Raw genomic sequence first — 19683 nt, 5'->3', positions numbered from 1 at the left:
AGAGCTTGGGTAGCAAAAAGAATTCACAAATGTGCATTTATTATTCAGTAGCAATGATTGTTTCCTGCTGCAGGTTGACAGGGGTAATGGATCTCCATATCTTCATATTTCATTGGAGTAGTTGGGAAACTAATCAAGGAAGGAAGGGTAGTTTCCCAAGCCAGCATTACATTCGTTTGCCTGGATAAAATCAGTGATGAATCCACAATAAATTGTCATTGAGTGAGATTTCATGAATTAAGTTACATTGTTTTTTCTTTTCCAGGATTCCTGAAAGCTGACTAAATTTCATCGAGTTAATTCTCAACCAGGAATTCAACAACTTTTAAATGTTTCTAGTGCTGCACGGAGCCCAACCCTGTCAACCATAAAATAATTTGTTTGTTCTTCACAAGAAAATCTTCTAGTAACAGAATACATCAATGGAATATGCCAAGAAAACCAGGGTTGTTCAACAAATTGGTTTCCCAAATTTTGCAGATCTTTGAAGAAACAAAAGAAACGTCTTTCCCCACAGCACCAGTGTTTGCAGTCAGATATTTTATGAAATTATTTAATTAAAAAAAAAAATCAATGAGACTGTTTTCATCTTAAAACAATAGAAAAATCTATATTTACTTTAATCTACCATAAAATTCACGTAATGCCTCACCAGCAGGATTTCAGTTCAGTTTTCCACAAGAATATAACACTTTAATACATCTCCAATTGTAAATCTTTCCTCAAAAAGTAAATTTAAGTTTTCCTCTGAAAACTGGCTTATGCGAGTCGGAAATCTTTCATTTCATTTAACCTGGATGAATGCTGATTAAGAGATACTTTTAATTTTCAGTCCTAGCAGACTACAGCACCAGTGCAGAACAAACAGAAAAGTCTGACTGTGGAAGGCAGTTATTACCAGTAAAACCAATGGTACCGACCAGGGGCATAACAGCAGTTTCAGATGTGAACATATCGTAACTACTACACATAGTCACTGGAACAACCTGAAAGTGAACAAAATGTTCAGTTTGGCTCATACTTTTCTATTATTCTGATAATGGTGAATGTTCCTCTGTAAAGACAAATTTCCTGATGTGTTTCAATATCACAGGTTCAACTAGGAAAAATAAAATTAAGAAAAAAAAATATTTCTAGCTCCAGGGAAAATCTGAGGACAACAATCCTCAGGAGAGTCTGAAATAAATGCAAAACATCACAGCTATTTGTAACTTTAGAAGGGTCATAATTTTTCTGTGAGGCTGGCAATACAGGCTAGCTTTTCATCTTTTTTGGGGGGAGGTTTTGTTTGTTCATCTGTTTAGTGAGATCTAAGGGTTGAACAGGATGGGATAGTGATGCTGCATGAAAACACAGGCTTCAAGCTTGCTGTCCATTGCTCCTCCACTTGGCAAATACAACCGTGGGCCAGCTGCAAAGGGAGCTGTACAACTGAGCGTTGTTCACAACCACTTCTGTGCCAGGCTGGCTCCACGGATAAGCAAAAACGAACAAGAGAAGTGATATCTTCAGTGAGAGACTTCCGTCAGCATAGAGATCCCATGTTTGATTTAAAAACATATAGCAGGGGTGCTACAAATTTCCAGCCTCCCTTTCAAATGGGTGGCCTTGAGCAATTATTGCTGGGCATGAAATCTAGTTGGGCAGCATCCCTCTGGAGAGTTGCCAAGAAGCAGTCGGGTTTGTCTTTGGGATGTTTCTGCCTAGAGTCCGGGTGTACTGCAGCCTGCGAATGCTCCCGAAGGAAGAAGCGGGGCAAAATAGGTGTATGAGGCTCTCTGAGCGGGAAGGAAAAGTTTGTTCTACAAGCAAAAGCAGTCATTGCTCTACTGCTGAAGACCAGACTTCATGTCTCCTGAAGTTTAACTCACAATTCATGAGTTTGAGGTGGTACCAAAGGCTATAATCATCAGTTTGTCTTCTACAGAGCTGTATTTTCCTAAAACCTCAAGGATTAGATAGATGTGTGTCTAAGAAAAGTCCTTTGCTAAGCTCATGTATCCTAAATTACTCTTTTCTCATCCTTTGAAGAGTAGCCCTTGGAAGTGATGGGACCCCTGGCTTTGGGTCCATACAACAGATTCAATTTCATCCCAAGAATAGAATTGGGGCAGCCTGTAACAGTCTCACCACTTGGCCTGACCCATGAGCAAGATCTTTGGATATTGATGCTGTCCTCAGTCTTCTATGATCTCTTCAACTAATCAGTAACTGTGCCATAACTTCAGATATACTTACGAGGGCATTGCCATCAGCTTCCATGAATGGTTTCAAAGTTTAGAGGGAAAGCTGTAAAAAGAGAAAGTTTTGTTTGCTTGAGTTCTGCATTATATTTTCATAAATTAGTCCTAACAATAGATGAAAAAAAAGTGTTAATGTGATTTGACTTGCCCACTTCACCCTCCCATCTTCTTCCACCCTCTCAAAAAAAGTATCTTTTCCAAAGGTAATGCCATATTATGTGAAAAGATTTTACTGATGTAGAAGGCAATTATTGATAAGGAGTACTAACTCAAAGCTATCCAATTCTTTTTTATGAAATAAACACATTAAAATTCACAGATATGGTTGGTGAGGGTACTTTTTGTTTGTTTGCTTTCAGAGTTTTTCTGTTTGGTTTGTTGGGTTGTGGCTTTGTTTTAGAAATGAATAGAGAATAAATAAGTAAATCCTGAGGTATCATTTTTTCCCCCACTGTGAAAGAAATCAATAGGATTTTTATTCCTACTAAGAAGAAATTATTTCCACTCAGCTGAGATATTCCCAGTGTTTTCTGAGTGTTCTAATCAGCTCATTTGCTCCCCTCTCCTGAGCACAATGAGATTTCATAGCTGACTACCCTATAATGAATTATACTCTTCCCTTTTTGGAGAGCAAAAATTGTACACTCTGATAACATATGGTAGGAATTATATCCCAAGGATATCCAAAACTACTAGTTACCCATTTATGTAATTTCATTCAGTGTACACAACCAATAGTCAACTCCTTACATGATTTTCCTTGGGCTGGTAGAATGAACACATAACAAAAGAATCTGTGCAGTACAGAAGGTAAAGGAAAACATACCGACTTTGTAATGCCTACAATGTTCCTATGAACTCCTCATCTCTTTATGTATGAAAGAATCACTCAGTGAAATGGGAGAGAGTACAAGACTGCTGAAGTGAGCAAGATAGGATTTCCGGAAATAGAGCCACACTTCAGAAGAATTTCTAACAAGAACTTTTTCCTGTTACTAAAACAAGTAATTTAAGATATATGGCATTCCTCATACATAATATTTGTTTCATTTTGAAAATAAAGTCTTAGAAAATAAAAACCCACCTACTGGTTTCCAGCAATTTCAAACCAAAAATAGAAATGCAAACAAAAACATTTTTCTGGCTCCCAACTGCTTCTGTTCAAAAACAGAAGGAAGCACTTTCTAAAAGTGGCTCAAATTGAAGATAAAGATGAGGAGAGATGTTATAGCAAATAATTTCAAGGATGTTTAGAAATAATAGCTAGTGTAAACAAGCAGAGGAAACACCTTTAGTTATACAAGCAAATTAACATCAAGCTTCAAATGCTGAGCCAAAAAGCAAGGAAATAACAGACCAAATTATAGTAATTATTGTGACATCTGGCCTTTTTTCCTGTCAGTTCTCCATTTCATGCATGCTTTGGGGTTTTTAGGGGGGTGGGGTGTAATTTTACAAACTGCACAGATCTGAATTAGCTACTATACAAGGAGAAGCATTAGTTAATTGGCAAGGAAACATTTCCGCCTGTGTGATTTGTGCCAAAGGAGTTGGAGTGGCTTTCAGCAGATCCTTCTCAGTGACTTTAACTCAAATTTTTGTTTAATTTCCAGAAACTGGCTAAGCAGTCTTTGAGCCAGCATCCAATTTTCAAAAACAGCATTGACTTCTGTCTCATTCTAGTTAAGTGTAAAATTTATTATTCCCTGTGTATGGAAAGCTGTAAAAATACGTTTACTGCAGACTGGCTCTCATACAGATAAAATGAGTTTATTTCTCCTAAGTAAACCCAACCTGAGTGAGATTAGTCGCACTGTGAAACAGTGTTAAGATTTTTATGCCTACTCAAGTGTACTCGACTGTTGCAAAACCAACATTTCAGAAGGGCATGACCTGTTTATCTCTGCACTGCAGTAAAATAAGTGTTTCCTTTCAATTCTTCACAGCTGTACAATAGGACAAGTCTATCCTTTCTGAGCAGACAGACAAAATAGGAGCTGGATAAATACAGCCTCTCATGTAGAGTTATTCTATAACCACCCTATTGGATATTGGTATAGACAAACCTACCAGGGTTGTCTCTGGAAACTGTAACCCCCCACCCCAAATATTCCCCTCCCCACACTGCAGTTAGGATCCCCTGCCAAGCCGTGTCCATCCCATGCCATGTGTGTGACATGAGGTGGTCACACCATTCCACAGGCTCCACAGTAGCCCAGGAGCACACCCACAGCTGGTGCTTTGGCTGGCAGAAGAGCTTTCCAGCCCATGAAGGCTACATCTGAGCTCCAGAGCTTGACAAGCCAGTGAGAGGTTAGTAGGAGACAACACCTGAGTTCATACCGCCAGGAGGGTGTCCTGATTCCTAACTGGAACAGCTGCAGCAGGAGAACACGTGTCCCAGACCATCTCATTTCATAGCTCACTTTACAGACTAAAGACGGGAATGTGCACATCCTTGCCCTCACTCAGATAGACTTTGAATTTGAAGCAGGGTCTCAGTTCCTAAGCACCAGGATGAGGATGTGGCCTTCCAGCCCTCCCCACAACCTTCTGCATTTGCAGCGAGATAAGATATGGGAAGAGGAGAGGAAAACCCTCCAGCCTACAGACTGAGGCACTCACACCGAAAATGTACACCAGGATTGCAGTCTGCTGTGGTGGATGTTCAATTCTCTAAAACTGGAAAATGGGATAAAACAAATAGAGAGGGAAAATAAAATACAGTGGAACCTCTCCCAGTTCAAATGGCTTTATAAAGGAGAGAACAAACTTTAATCTCTCACATCCTGGAATATAAACTACAACAAATCTATTGGATAAAAGCAAATGAGATGGTTTTAGATTACCAGTTTGTAAACCTACATTTATTTGTCTTTTCTTAGAGGTGTCAAAACCAACTCATTTAATTTCAGTCTGAATCGAATAATTATGTCAAAAATGGTTTCAGGTATAAGATTTCCAATTCAAATTTCTGAGGTTTTTGTTTTGCTATGTTTTGATTTAACAACTGAACTATAAACATCACTTTGCATATCTTTATTATTTGTACCGCTTCACTCCCGTTCTTTCAAGAATAATTAACAAGTAGGTACATGAGTAATAGCTGATGCAACAAATGTGGAAACACAGCAAGTGACTTATCAGAAATATCTTGCAATCATTTCCATTTGACTGCATCACTCTTCTGAAATAAATAGAAATATCTCTGTTAAAGATCAAAGGTAATGTTAAAGGTGGGGGGTGGTGGGAGTCAATGATTTTCATTGGAAAATATATATCTTAATCCATTAATAATAATACTCTTGTGGAAGTCAAAATCTACGTGGCCTGACACTGTCATACTGGTTGCAATGACATTGGTATAAGCCTGCCACACATGCCTTCCAAGCATCCCTCAGATGCCATCCAAAGTGGGCATATGCCTTCTGCTTCTGAGCAAAATATTTGAGATATGCGACATGACTCAAATCATTTGTATTGCGAAACACCCATAATGTGTGTAGCTCAGATCCTGTTCAGATGGCATTGACACAAACTATTCGGAAAACTTCTGTTTTACCAAGTACCAAGTCAAGGCTGTAAGACAACCTGGAAGAGAAACTCTTGCCTTCCTTCTGTCTCCATTCCTCATGGTTCCAGCTTTGACATCTCCGTTGGCTTTCTGTTGTGTGCCACTATCTGCACTTCAATGGGCAATGAATTGACAGGCAATACGAAATTAGCAATAGGGTTACAAAAATTTGCCTAGAAAAATCAATGATTACTTAATCACAGATCGCACTTGCAAGCATTAGGAATAGCATTGCCCCACATTATAGCAGCGCTTGAAGCACTGTCCTGTGTCAAGGAGACAGCCTTATATAACAGTCCTAAATTATCCCATTACCTCTAACTGGGGTTGTTGTAACAATGCAGGGGAAAAAATAATCACAGTGATTATAAGCTAATAATTGTCCTTTGGGTTTCCAAATATCAATTTAATCTGACAGAACCTTACCATTAGCTACTAATTAATCAGATCTGGTCAGTTATTTAACTGGTTAATTAACTACCTAAATCAACTGTCCTACTTGTACAATTTGATTCGTGACCTGCAGATTTTCTTTCATTTGCTGTCTCACCAGGAAAGCCTGGTAGTGAGCTGGTGCTGTGCCATGGGGCAATGACAAACAGACATGGATGCTCTTTTCACAAAAGCTCATGGACCATGTCACCCCAGTTATGTTCCACTCTCCTTGGTCTCCATTACTCCACATTCCCAAATGCAGATAAAATTCACCATGGAGATTGAAAACAACAAGTCTATTAAAGTACAAGCATTAAAATATAAGTCATAATTGCCAGAGAGTACCTTCAGCTTTGGCCACAATGGATAAATTTAACCATACTAAATAGAAATTAGCCTTTGAATAGCCACAAGAATTCTCATAGCAGGCCTAGCAGCAAGAAAATCCATCTGCCACATTATAACCCCATCAGTTATAACCATATTTTCAAAGGCATTTGAAACGATTCAATCCCCTCACCTGCAAGCAATTCAAAACGATAACTTCTGGCTCTGTTTGGGAGAGGTCCAGGAAAAACTGGAACAAAGTTCACTGCTCCCGCCTCGGAGACAGAAAGGGTCTGGAGACATCGCTCTGCTGGGATCGCAGCCAGGGAGTCAGTCCAGCCAGGTCCAGCCAGGGAGCCCAGGAGTGGCAGGTGACAGGCGTCGACAGCTCCACGAAAGCAGCTGCAGGAGCCCACGCTCACTGCCTTCCGGAGGAGAGCAGCTGGAAAGAAAGGAGAGGTTCAACAGAAGAGAGATGCTCCAGCTGCCTCTGGGGCCTCAATGGCAAAAATAAAAAAATAATTTAAAAAAAAAAAAGAGAGAAGAACTCAAAATGGTGTGCTTAGCTAAGTGCTTCTCCTCCAAACTTGAATTTTCATGCAGACTCCTAGTGTTGTGCTGATTCTTAGTGCTGTTCTGCTCCTTGAAGGCCAACAAAATCCCAAGTTAAAAGTGGGAATTTTGCAAAAACCTCAAGTACAATGCTGGAATTACTGCGGCCTCCTAGTTGTCTCTTTCACTGTGGCAGGCAAATAAAAGCAAGCAAAGCTGAGATGGTGGCTGCAGAAATGGATGAAAACTCAGTGCAGTTAGGGGGAAAAGAAACACTTCAGATCTAGGGAAGCACTTCCTGGGTGTTTTGCTGTGTTCCAAAGATGCACAATTCCCTGTTAGCCCAGAAAATGAAACATAGAGAGGAGACCTAGGAAAAGAAAAAGCCCAGAGCCTATAGACCCTTCTGAGATACTGGTCTAAAGGAAAGTAAGCAATAGCTCTCTTTCTGAATAGGACAAGACTCAGAGGTCCAAAGAAAAAAGAAAATGTATTTTCATCCAAATGAACCAAATTTACTAAAACAAAGTTAATTAAAAAAAAAAAATCTTCCAAGTGGAGCTGACCAGTTCCCTTGGGCTCCCCTACATCCTTCAGCATCCTTCCACCAGGGACAGGCAGGGAGGCTGCCTGGCACACCCTGCCTTCCACCTCTGCCCCACGCCACCCCAAGGACAAACCATCTTTGGGGCCCTCCCCCAAACGCACACAGTGGGACTTTTCTATTTGGAGAACCTTTAATTCCAACAGCAACACCACCCCTCAGTCACCATGGGAATGTAAACCAGCCTCAGAGAGGAGCACTGGGGAGGGCATCTGCAGCTGCTCCTGCCGTGATGCTCTGCAGGACTTCCTGGGAAAGGCATAGCCCCTCTCAGGTACTGGCAGAACCAGCAGGTGGGCAGCTAGCCACCCCCAGCTAGTTTTCTGATTTAAGGTCGTGAAGCTAAGACAAGAGCATAAGCCAACCAGCCCATCCTATGCTTAGAGCTGTCCTCTCTCCAGGCACTGTGAATGGAGTTTTCTCCTATGCCCAAAACTCAGAGAGCTACCTGAGCAATATGACGCACCCTGACAAGAGTGCAATGAGGACATTGTCCTGTTACGGCTGACCACAACTGCAGTGCAATACGTCAGGATAACAGGAGCACACTTTTGGCTCCTGTGTTTAAGAACAAAAGCCCACAGAAAGTTGCTACTATTTGCACTCTCTGAATATTAGGTGTGAATTCTCCCCTCCTTCCTTCCACCCAGGCAATGTTCACTACATTGACAGCTCTACACAAAAGGCCAGCATTCACTTTTCCAGAGAAACATTGAGAGAATAGCTTTTAAAAAGTAAAGCAAAATAATTATGCTGATGATTAGCAAGAAAGAAGCAAGAAAGAAACAGCTGGGAGAGTTGCTGCTTCTTCCATCACAGATTTCCACTCAATGTTCAAAGTTCACCAAAACAGAGTTCTTAGGAGTCCTGTTTGATTTTTCATTAAACAGTAAGGAGCATAGAAGAATTTATGTTCCTTCCAGCCTTCACAGTACACCAAGTACGCACATGGTACTCAAGTCTCACCACTGCAATACTTGGCTGCACCAGCCCTTTTTTACTTTATATTTGTAATGAGCAAGAGGAAAAAGCCTGCTACATCACACGAGAAGATCACAGTAAGAAATATCTACTAGAAGATATCCTCCCACCACCATGAGAAAGGGTTTTGTCCAAGACAGGTAGTGTAACCAACTAGCCCTGGGAACTGAAATAAAATTTACAAAAAAAAATATTGCTGGTTGCAAAAGATTGATACAATGCTTTTCTGCAGCCATCAGCACCTTTAGCATACAGGATTTACTATGATTCTTGTTTTTAAAACACTATAGCCTTTGCCAGAACATCTGCACACAGAAATAAATCATTAAAAATGACAATTTGCTAATCCTGCAAATGTAGATTCTGACTACATTAGACACTTGCTTTTTGAAACTTACAAAAGTGAGTTACTCCTTTTCTGAGGGGTTGTCTTCATCGTAGTAAAATCTGGAAGCAAAGCAGCAAGCATTTTTCTAAAGGGGAAGGTAATGTAGCAAAACTATTTACACCAAACTAAAAAATGATCTTGCTCTTTCACAAGAACAATTTCCATGTTTTCTCAGAAGACCTGGACTTTTTGATGTCATAAGCTGTATTTCATGAAATTTTTCCTCTAAATTCCACCATGCTGTGTCTGTCCCAATATTTTGGGACAATTTCAAGTCTCTATCTCTCTCCTTCTAAGGAGAGATCTCTCTCTCTGTTTTTCTAATGAACTACTCCCCTGCTGTTTATATCCTTTTATATTTGGATCAGTGTATTCTGATGTAAAGTACCTCCATTTTTAACCTAATTCCTATGCATATATCTTTCAAGTTTATGGAAGAAAAGTAAATAGCCAAAATAACTACCAGACTATTCAGTGATAACAAATTTTAATAAATGTAAAATAAAATTAATATTATCAACTATTTCATGGCAGTTTATAGCTCATGGTAATTGCAGCCTCAATAGTTAATCTTACTTTTATGATCCTCTTTCAATAAATTATTTGTAATTGTTACTCGAGTTTTCCCTCTCATGTCATGTGCCATATTGGCAACAAAACACCCATGGTAGAATGAATAATTAACGAGCAGTAAATGCCTGGAGAAAAGCTACCCTACGCTCTGGATTTCCAATTGCAGCAGAGCTATAATTTATACCAGTTAAAGAGTCTGAGGCTAATACAAGGATTGGAAACACCCGTAATTTAAATTGTCTCAGTTTAAATCAATTCACTTGATGACACAACTTTCAGCACACACTTTTTCTGACATGGGGAAGCAATGGTGTGTATTTGTCTTCCTAGCTGATCTCTCGTGCTTTCCTCAAGTGCTGCAACACATCCTGTTTCTGTTGGCAGCTAAATAGCTTCTCATGCCTTTTGCAATCATTATCAAGCCCAATGAGGTTATAATCCTCCTGCCCTGTTAAAGACATTGAAAAGATTTGAAAGATTCAAAGATCACCAAAAGATTTGGATACGACTCCTGTATGTGCATCACTGGCACAACATGACTGGGTTACTACCCCATGAGCGGTGCTTTTGGGGCACACCGGCACGACCAGAAACACCTCAGCAAACTCACACAGCTCTGAGGGGAGCATATGAATGTAGAAGTCCTTTGAAACACCAGTAAACACCTTGTCTTTCTGGAGGAGATCCGTTACTGTCTGTTCCTTAACATCAAAAAGTATGCTCATTTTTTTCAGTGATGAGAATTACATTGAAGAAAGTCTAAATGTGAGCAAGATAACCATTGCACTTAAGTGGCTTTAGCACACCAAGATGACAAACTTAAATCCTATCAGCCAGTGCAAGAGTTTTTTATGAACTTTATAGAAAATTTCTCATCTTAAGTTATCATTAGTCCTATTTTGTACTTCTTTTCTATAGAGAATCTCAGAGAATACAATGTTCTCATTAAATAAAATACAAAAATAAATAAAATAAAATGGAATAAAATAAGCTTCCTGCCCTAAACAAGAAAACTTAAAAGACAAAATGCAACAAAGTTTGTTAAGAAAATATACGGCTTTGGAAAAAAGTCTTTCCTTCTTACAGTGAAAAAATTAGGGGAATTGTTTTATCTAAAAACACAGATAATAAATGATCTAATGACTAAATGACTAACTAGACAAAAATAATAATTTCACATTTATATTTTCTCACATGCGTATTTCCTTTTTTTTCCCCCCATTTATCTTTCCTTTTGTTGAAACCTGTACCCTAATATAAGGTGACAAAACACAAAGTGAAATCAAACCATATCATTACTACAGCTCATTATGTCCTAGTTTAAAGATATTTATATTTCAAAATCTATTGCAGTCTTTACATCTAATTTTATAATTCACATACAATTGAGCATTAATATGAAACACAGACAAACTCATAAGAAGGTTAGCACAAGAAACCCACCTCTCATGAAGTGGATAAAGTTTTGACCATCAATATGTGATTTGATGAGATTTAAGGAAGAAAAAATACATGTTCCTCCAAAATAAATAAATAAATTAACTACTCCAAAGAGAAGAACTTACTCTTTTTTTTTTTTTAAAGTGTCTTCCACTTCAGGATTTAAACACCAGTTCTTAGCAGAAGAAAGCTAGCTGACCACAAATATTAGGATAAAGGAATGCTGAAAGGTTGAATTCCAGGTAGCCAAGGCTGAAACTCCACAGGGCTTTGTAAGGCAGGTCAGTAGGTCAAACAGCTGTTCAGACTGGATGTCAGTCAAGTTTTTGGCACATTTTGTAAAGCGTTGCATGTGTAGCCCATATTTTCATACTGTATGACTTCATTAAAAGTAAAAGAAGGGGTGAGAAAAGTGGAGAAATGGTACAGATTTTAACTGAGTGCCCAATGTCCTTGCACATCTACAGACAGCAATATAGGGCCCAAATATAATGCAACAGAATATAGCATAAAGCAGTGTAATGGACCAAAGTAGGAGCAAAGTTAAGCATGCTGTAGTCTCTCTAAAGCTGTCCAAAGGTTTCCATCAGGAGACAAACAAGCTATCATGCAACCCCGATCTGAAAGCTGATCTCATCAGAAAACAACCATGTGGGGGAACTGCAGTAAATTCTATGGACTCAGGAATTAATTGACATAAGACCAAGATGTCTCTTCTGCAGTTACAGAAACCCAAGATCGGGGTCCCGTTGCTGTCATCCACTGTTCTAGAACCGCATCTCCGCTACGCATCTTCACTGGCAACTCAGTTTATGCCAGGTACAAACAACATATCAGGAAGACAGACAGCTTATGGAGAATCTTGCATCCCCCTGCAACAGCACATGCTATGTGGCACTTTAGGGTATGTTTTCAATCTTAGCCTCTGCAGGAGGGAAAGTGTTTTAAGTGCACCGATTGTGCATTTGGGTGCAATCCACAAGATCCCAGGTGGAGACACAAGACAAAAATCACACCTGAAAAGAACCCCTCTAGTGCACTAAATTGCTAATACATAATCATAATAATAATACTTTCTGCTTCTCAATGCCACCCCCTTTCCTTCCCCTCTCAATTCCCTAATTGCTCTTAAATGAAGAGGTGTTCAACAACAAATTTTGGAAGTGCAGATTCCTACTTGCTGCAAGCATCTTCACACTGTTGCTTTCTGAGAAAACCTGATGATTTGACATCATCTCCACTCTCCTTGAGCTTTGTGAGATCCACACAAATAATTTAGGTATTAGGGAGATATAGAAAGCTCAGACACTCAAGCAAGTTACTCTATGTTAGGTGAGACATACTAACTATGGAAGAGATTTGAGCTAAACTGAATTGCCTGGCAGTTGCATTTGCTTTAGATTAAGAGAAAATAAGCACAATTAATATGACTGATGCGGTATTTGATGATGCTTGTACCCAGCAGCTATTCCTAGAAGAATCTCATAGACTTGGATATACTAAAGAGTAAGAGCATGAGTTCTCCTGAGACCTTGCAAGAAGGAATGAGGATAACAAAGCAGCTACACAATGTACCAAAGCAGAGAAATATGTAAAATGATTCACAGCTTTATCACACATAATATTGTTATAGGAACTTTTCTGAAGTATTAGCAATGGAGATTGCAACTTATTTATTTCCATTGTAACACACCATGTGTGACGTACTGTAGGAACATAGAAAAAAAGAGAAGGTAACTCTGCTCCTGACAGCTTCCAGTTTAAGGCAGGTTACAGCAGGAGGATGTAGACGGGAAGCAGGAGGCCAAGATAATGGTGAAACAGTCACCAGAATCATCTGTTGGGTCTCAGACAGCATCAAGGTTACTGTTTGTCTTAGCAACTGGCTTAGAAAAATAATGAAGCATTTTTAGGAAACTGTGGAACATATGAAAGTGTTATAAGAGAGAAAGGGAAGATGCCAGAGAATTCAAAATCAAAGTTAAAGCTCAGTTATGTTTGACGCTGCACAGAAGTGTAAATAGGCTGAGATTTCAACAAAACAGCAGGGTAAGAAAATTATCTTTCTAGTGATTTTCTGAATTGATATGAGGAGGTGAAATTGCTTTTGTGAAGGCCAGAGAATTGGAGATTTCAATAAATGGGACATGAAATAATGACAACTTAGATGACAGTTTATTTGTGTATGGAGAATGAAGACATTTGAAAGCATGTGCAAAATATCATAGCTTGGAAGCAAAGACGTAGAAAATTGAAAAAGGCACTTGGACCACAGTTTAACTGTCGGTAGTGAGAGAAGATGACTTATGAAAGGCAGCAATTAATCTTGTTGAGTCCAGCTAAAGGCTGAGCCACAAAATATCAGAGATACAGGTCAAATCCTACACTTGGTCAGGAAAATAAATAGATAAATAATAAATAAATAGGTAAACAAATAAATAAATAAATTCTGTGTTACAGGAGTAGATCTTCCCTTCGTAGATGGAGAAGCTAAACTGATGTTTGTGAATGAAATAATGCAGGCATGAAGTGTAGAGGAAAAATGAATCAGAGGACAGGATCTTTTAGTAGAGCAAAGACAGCATTTTGGGGTGTACCAGGATCTTCTGAAAGGCAATTTTTAAGTGTCTCAGAAAACAGGTGGAGAACCATTGGCAGACAGAATCACAGAAAATAAGATTTTAAGAAGAGATTTTCAGACAAAATCAAGGATTAAATTATGGCAGAGAGCAGAGGCTTTTGTTGATTTGTTGCATTCAACAGAAGAAAAAAAAATGCTAGTTGAGGAAAGGGAGAAAGACTAGAGGAGGATCTGGGGAAAAGGAAGATAAGGAAGGTGAGCTCTACCCAGATGAGGAAGCTGTATCTGCAGGAGAAGCAGTTAAATCGCTTCATTGATTTTTTCCCCTTGGAAGCAATCAGCAAGACCTGTTCGGAGATGAAAGAGACGAGCACAGGGATAACTGAAGGTATCTCCACAGAGAAAGCATGACTTGGCTATGCCAGAGGCAGGGGATGGAGCTAAAGGAGGGCAGACATACTCATCGTAGCAGAAGAATTCGATTTATTCATGGGACTTATGCCAGAGATGCCCCACAGCAAAAGCAAAAGAAGCAGACACTGGAGGGCAGACAGGCTGAAACTTGATGATAGGAAAGAGAAGTGAACAATTAGAGGGTAGAGGAGGCTGCAGAAGGAAAATTTTTAGAAATGCATGTCACTAAGGCATAAACACAGTACACACGCATATAGGTACTTTGAGAACAACAGCTAGATGAGCTATGCCTTTAATTGCATGCATTGCTTTTCAGAAAAATCCTTAAAAGACAGAAATGTGTCCTAGCCAAGAGGGAAATTGAGATGCAGAAATAGGTAATAAATATTACTTCAGTGCCCGTCTCCCTGTTCAGTAATTGTGTAACCACACGCAGCATGATTTCATTAGCAGTAAGCGATGCGGCAGGCAGGGAGGGCCCATTCTCTAGGCCCATAAATAGTACCAGCCACATTGGCCCATAAATAGTACCAGCTACATTAGCAGATGGGTGAATGATCCTCTGAATACATCTCCACACACAAAAATGAAACAATTGAAAACTTATTCACCTGTCATGTAGCAGCACGGCCCCCCACGACATGCCCTGGGTGACTACTCCTATCTCCAGAGCCAACAGCAAGAGATCTGCTCGGACCTCCACATGGCACACTGACTCACAGCTGGCTGGACGGCCATACCATTTAACAGAGGGAGCTGCCAACACTTCTGTCTGTACAGTTTCTTGGTGTGCTACCACTGTCTCTCTACCCAAACAAATCCTCACTTCATTCACTCACAACCATGCCACTATTTTTTTTAGTCAGAGCACATACAGTAGCATGAAGGAGATGGATTTGGGGGGCAGGTGGGAACACTTTGCTATCTGGAATTAACCAGGATGAAATAGAGCAGAGTATCTTAACCACCACTGACGCTTTTCAGTCCTTGTCAGCTCAATGTGTTCCCCAGCAGCCTTGTGGCAAATGCACAAATGCAGGTGGAGAGCATGCCCTGAGCATGCAGCAGCAAGGTGCTGCACCCATTAGCGGAAACACATTCAACAGTGAGAAGCACATGCTGCTGTCTGGCCACTGGACAGCCCCACAAGAAGTCAGATCTCCCAGTATGCATGGGAACAAAGAGCAGACAGCTTGTACGAGAAGTTCATGAGAACATTAGCAGCCTGGCATAAATGGCTGTCACCCTATTTCTTCCAGCATCCCATGCTGATGCAGTCCTGGAGCACGCACTTGCTGACAGTATACACTTTAATGTGCCATTTCACCTTTCCCACCTATGAAATCAGGCTGACTTGCAAGTGGAAAGCAGCTGTTGGAGCACTGTGTGGGAGTACCTACTCCCCCTGCTTTAAGGAGTGAACTGCTCTCTCAGAGGTGGCAGTGAGGCAGCAAGTGGGCAAGGTCACAGGGATGAAGCATTTGAAAGCAGAAAGCTTCAAAATCCCTGACCTGAGGCACACAGCCCCAGAAATACCACGGGACGGGCACCTGCTCAAATGGTGTGCAGCTGTGTCACCAGTCAGCACCAAGAGAGTGGCACTGTGGAAGCCTCTCCTTCCCACAGAGGCAATTTTTATCTCCAAAAAGTGTAAAAATGTCACCACAGGGGAAGGTAGAGAAAGGATATTCATGCAAAGGAACCAAGCAATTTCTCTCCCTTTAGGAATTGTCTCAAATCATTGAAGATTGGCATAACTAGCAGACAAGAAAATCCCATTGACCTGAATTGCAGTCCCTGAGCAGAGATGAGCCTTCCAAGAACTTCAATTAATATAACTGCCCCCAGTAAAGAAAGGTATTGCCCTACTGCCCAAAAAGGACTTACTGGAAGCAAGCGGGTAAGGAAATGATTAAACAAGCTGTTAATCTCAGCTTTCACTGGAAGAAAACTTGAGTCCAGAAATGTAGTCGGTGTTTTAAGTTTTGTATTTCAGGGCAAAGGACAGAAGATTGTAATTCCAGATGTCCTATTTTTCAAGGTGAGGATGAGCCCATTCACATCGTACTTTTGCTGTGTCTCTACCAATACAACTTCATGACTATGAGAAAAACATTAAAATTAATGTATTCCAAAATTTTCATATTAAAAACAGAAATCAGTCTGCCCAGTGCTGTCACCACAAGACATTACATTCTACCCCCATATTGCACATTAAATACTTTTTACATGATCCTAGATTTGTACACTTCCAAAACCCTAAATCAGTAAAGGAACTGCTTCTGTTTCCATATTACATGCCTCTCTTCCAAAGATCTGATTTACCCAATGCATGTACCTACACTGTCACCCTGTCCTTTGCTGGATCTTGCTGAAACATAACTGAATTGAACTTGTTCAGAATAGAAATTGTTCACATACATGCCGACACTTGTCCTCACTCCACAAACAAGCCTCATTATTTCTAATGAATTCATAATTTCTAAGTAACACATTTGCATTTTTTAAACAAAATGGAGGAAAAAGGGAAGCATAAGATCTTTTACACTGTCATGTAGAAAAAAATAGCAGTTATGTGCCAGTGTGAACTTCCTTCACTGTACCAAGTGCCACTTCTCATCAATTAAAACCACTGTTTGCTTGTTTAAAAAAAAAAAAAGGAAAGAAAGAAAGTAGATATCACCAGACAGCAACACCTACATCTGTCACTTAAAAGGAAAAAGGAGCCACAGCCTTACCAGCACGGAATTTTGACGAAGAGCCACACTTGTCCTGTCAACTCCTATACCTCGCAGAGCAGAGAGGAAACTCTTACAGAAATTGGTTGCAAAGCTTAAATTGCCCAAGAGGAAACTGGTGTGTCTTTTACAAGTCATGACTATGCAAACCACAAGCCAGGCATCAAAGTGCTAAAAGCCATGCCTGCCAGAGCCATTAATACTGGAACCGAGCTAAGTAGAAATAGGATGGAGGATGGAAATAAAAAAATAGAAATATTCTCAGTTAGCTAGTTTTTTAATTTTTGTTCACAAATGGAAAGTGGTTTAAAAAACTTGTATTGCGTAATTCTGAGAAAAGGCTCTGAGTGCATGGTGGGAGACAGGAGCAAACACAGTATAGGTGCCCTGCAACAAATCCCACTGCACAAGCCTCAGTATAGTCTCAGTTGCAGACCCACTCCCCAGGGTGCCCCTTCAGCCTTGGTCTCCTTGGTCCTCAAGGGTCCAACCGTGTACCTGGTGGTGCAGGAGGACTCCACAGCCCAAGACCAGCCAGCTGAGTGAAGCCCTCGGGACAACAGGAAGGATGGGACATGAAGCACAACCGGTTTTTTTTTTCTGGGTCACCTACAAGGTGTGTCCCAGGAAACAGCATCCCAAGCAGGGATGAGGCTGACAGCATGGGCTGCACCTTGGTCACATCAACAATCTTTATTTCCCATTTTTCCTTTTTGATTAACTGGTACACTGATAAATCAAAATCAACAGCCCTATTCAAAATATGAAATAGATGTTTTTATAAAGTTATATTTTTACTAAGTCTGGTAGACAAAAAAAGAAAAATAAATTGTATCTTTGTGTACTTTTTTTGGCCTGTGCATTCAACAGTTTCATTCACAGGCATGTAGACTTTGAGAATGAATCAACAATTAACTACAGTATAAAAAAAAAAAATTATTTGCACTCTCTACACAATTCTTTACCTATTCCACATACTGCATAGAACAGACAGAGCGCACACTCTGATAAACCTCTCTCTTCTTCAAAGTGATGGACACTGTCAAAAATAAGGCACATTGTTTTGTGCTTTGAAGTGATTTTTTTTTTACTCACTGGAATATTACAGACATGTTTCTTCAAAGCAGCATGGAGTTGTGCTGTCTAGGGATGATCCTGTGTTTCCTCAGATCTCCCTCTGCTGTGGCAGGGAAATTCCAGGGTCCACAGGGAGGTACGGGAACCATCCAGAGATCTGACTGCTTTACTATGCATGACGCTGAAATTACAGTGCCACCTGTAGGACACCCGGAAGAAATTTAATTTGGGCTTTGCTGATGCCAGGAATGTCAGTTGTTATAATTATAAGGCTTTCTAGTAGTCTTGGCAGAAGCATAAGTACATAGAAAACAAATGAGTCATGTCAGCCTATAGGGAGTAACTTGAAAGCCTAGTTCACACTGAGCAACAAGGCATTGCTTTCAGTACATCAGTGCACCCAGATGAAGATATTTTGCTGTGAAAATGAATCTTTTGTGGGTTAAAGATGTACCAGAACAATGAACTCATTGACCATCCACCTTAGAGCTTGCACCTCTGTAGCCAGGAGAGAACCATCACATCCCCAACAGCATCCAGCCAATGCAGAGATCACCCTCAAGCACACAAATCTGAGGAAAACTACCATTATGGTTGCAAGACCTCTTTCTTTTTTTCATCTTCTTTAAGAATAATAAAATAATAATAATAATAAATAATAATAATAAAGTATTAAACATTACTTTTTAGCTGTCAATCATCTATGCATTACATTTTGAAGATTGGTATTTGCATTACTTGCATATGGTACTTTGCATCAGCATTAGGAAGCACCAGTAAATACTTCAGAACATAATAATAAACTTTTTTTTGTTGTTTCTCTCTTATTTTCGACCTTTTCTAACACATTACATCTAAGGCGATGATTGTAAAAATTTCTCTCCAATATATCATTTGAAGATACACGGTAAGACAAAGGTAAGTGCACGAACCTTTGTTGTTAGATTTCCATTAATAACATCTGAAGTGGAAAATACTCAACTGATTAACTTAATGGCTCTGTTGCTGCAAACATCAACATAAAAAGAAGGTGTACAACATGTTCAAAGACAGCTTCTGCTTAATGTGCAGCTGTAGTCAAAAAAAAAAAAAGAACAGAATGTTCAGACAAATAAGGAAGGGAGTAGTGAATAATATCATGGGGGTAAGAATGTTTTTGTGTGAATCGATGACACAGCTTTGTGTAGAATATTCTGTAAATAATCATCACCAAGAAAGAATGGGAAAACATTCTGAGACTAAATAATAGTGAAAAGTGAAGAGTGAGAAGACTGATCAAGAATTGCCAGGGGGAAAAAAAAAATCTCTTGTATCAAAATAAATTTAAAAAATAACAATGTTTTGTAACATGGCATATCTGATAGGGGATTGTACATAAATTTGAACATAAATATTTAAAAATATGAGATAGGGAAATAAATCTCTCAGTCATATAAAACAAAAACTGGAGGAGGCAGGAGGAAGGAACAAATAATGAAAGGTGATGAACAAAACAGACGGAAGGAAGTGGATTTTAGCGTAGTATTTGGAACTCACTGCTGCAATAAATTGACTGCAAAAGTTTGGGCAGAACTGAAATTACTTTATGAAGCAGAGCAAATAGTGAATCACTGTGTACAGAGAGCAGTAAATAAAGTAATTTCCAGGAACATTAGGTTGAAATATACATGGCAAATTTCACAGCATAAGAAAATGATTTTGTTTCTAGCTTCTTCTCATGGCCACAGCAGTGCTGAGAAATAAGAGACCTTCACTA

The 19683-nt window shown here is 39.6% G+C and overlaps 1 protein-coding gene across 1 annotated transcript in view; it reads right to left on the bottom strand.

Annotated features, from left to right (window-relative positions):
* Window positions 1-16914, bottom strand: part of IPCEF1 (interaction protein for cytohesin exchange factors 1) — a 58816-nt gene extending 41902 nt beyond the window's left edge. The window contains 3 exon segments of the mRNA XM_040551132.1: window positions 2239-2289; window positions 6773-7021; window positions 16851-16914. Of these exon segments, the coding sequence (XP_040407066.1) occupies window positions 2239-2262 (24 nt within the window). The 5' untranslated portion in view covers window positions 2263-2289; window positions 6773-7021; window positions 16851-16914.
* Window positions 16915-19683: the final 2769 nt, after the last annotated feature.

Source organism: Cygnus olor, chromosome 3, assembly GCF_009769625.2.
Source record: "Cygnus olor isolate bCygOlo1 chromosome 3, bCygOlo1.pri.v2, whole genome shotgun sequence".
Classification (NCBI taxonomy): Eukaryota; Metazoa; Chordata; class Aves; order Anseriformes; family Anatidae; genus Cygnus; species Cygnus olor.
This window is presented reverse-complemented; position numbering and strand designations above follow the sequence as displayed.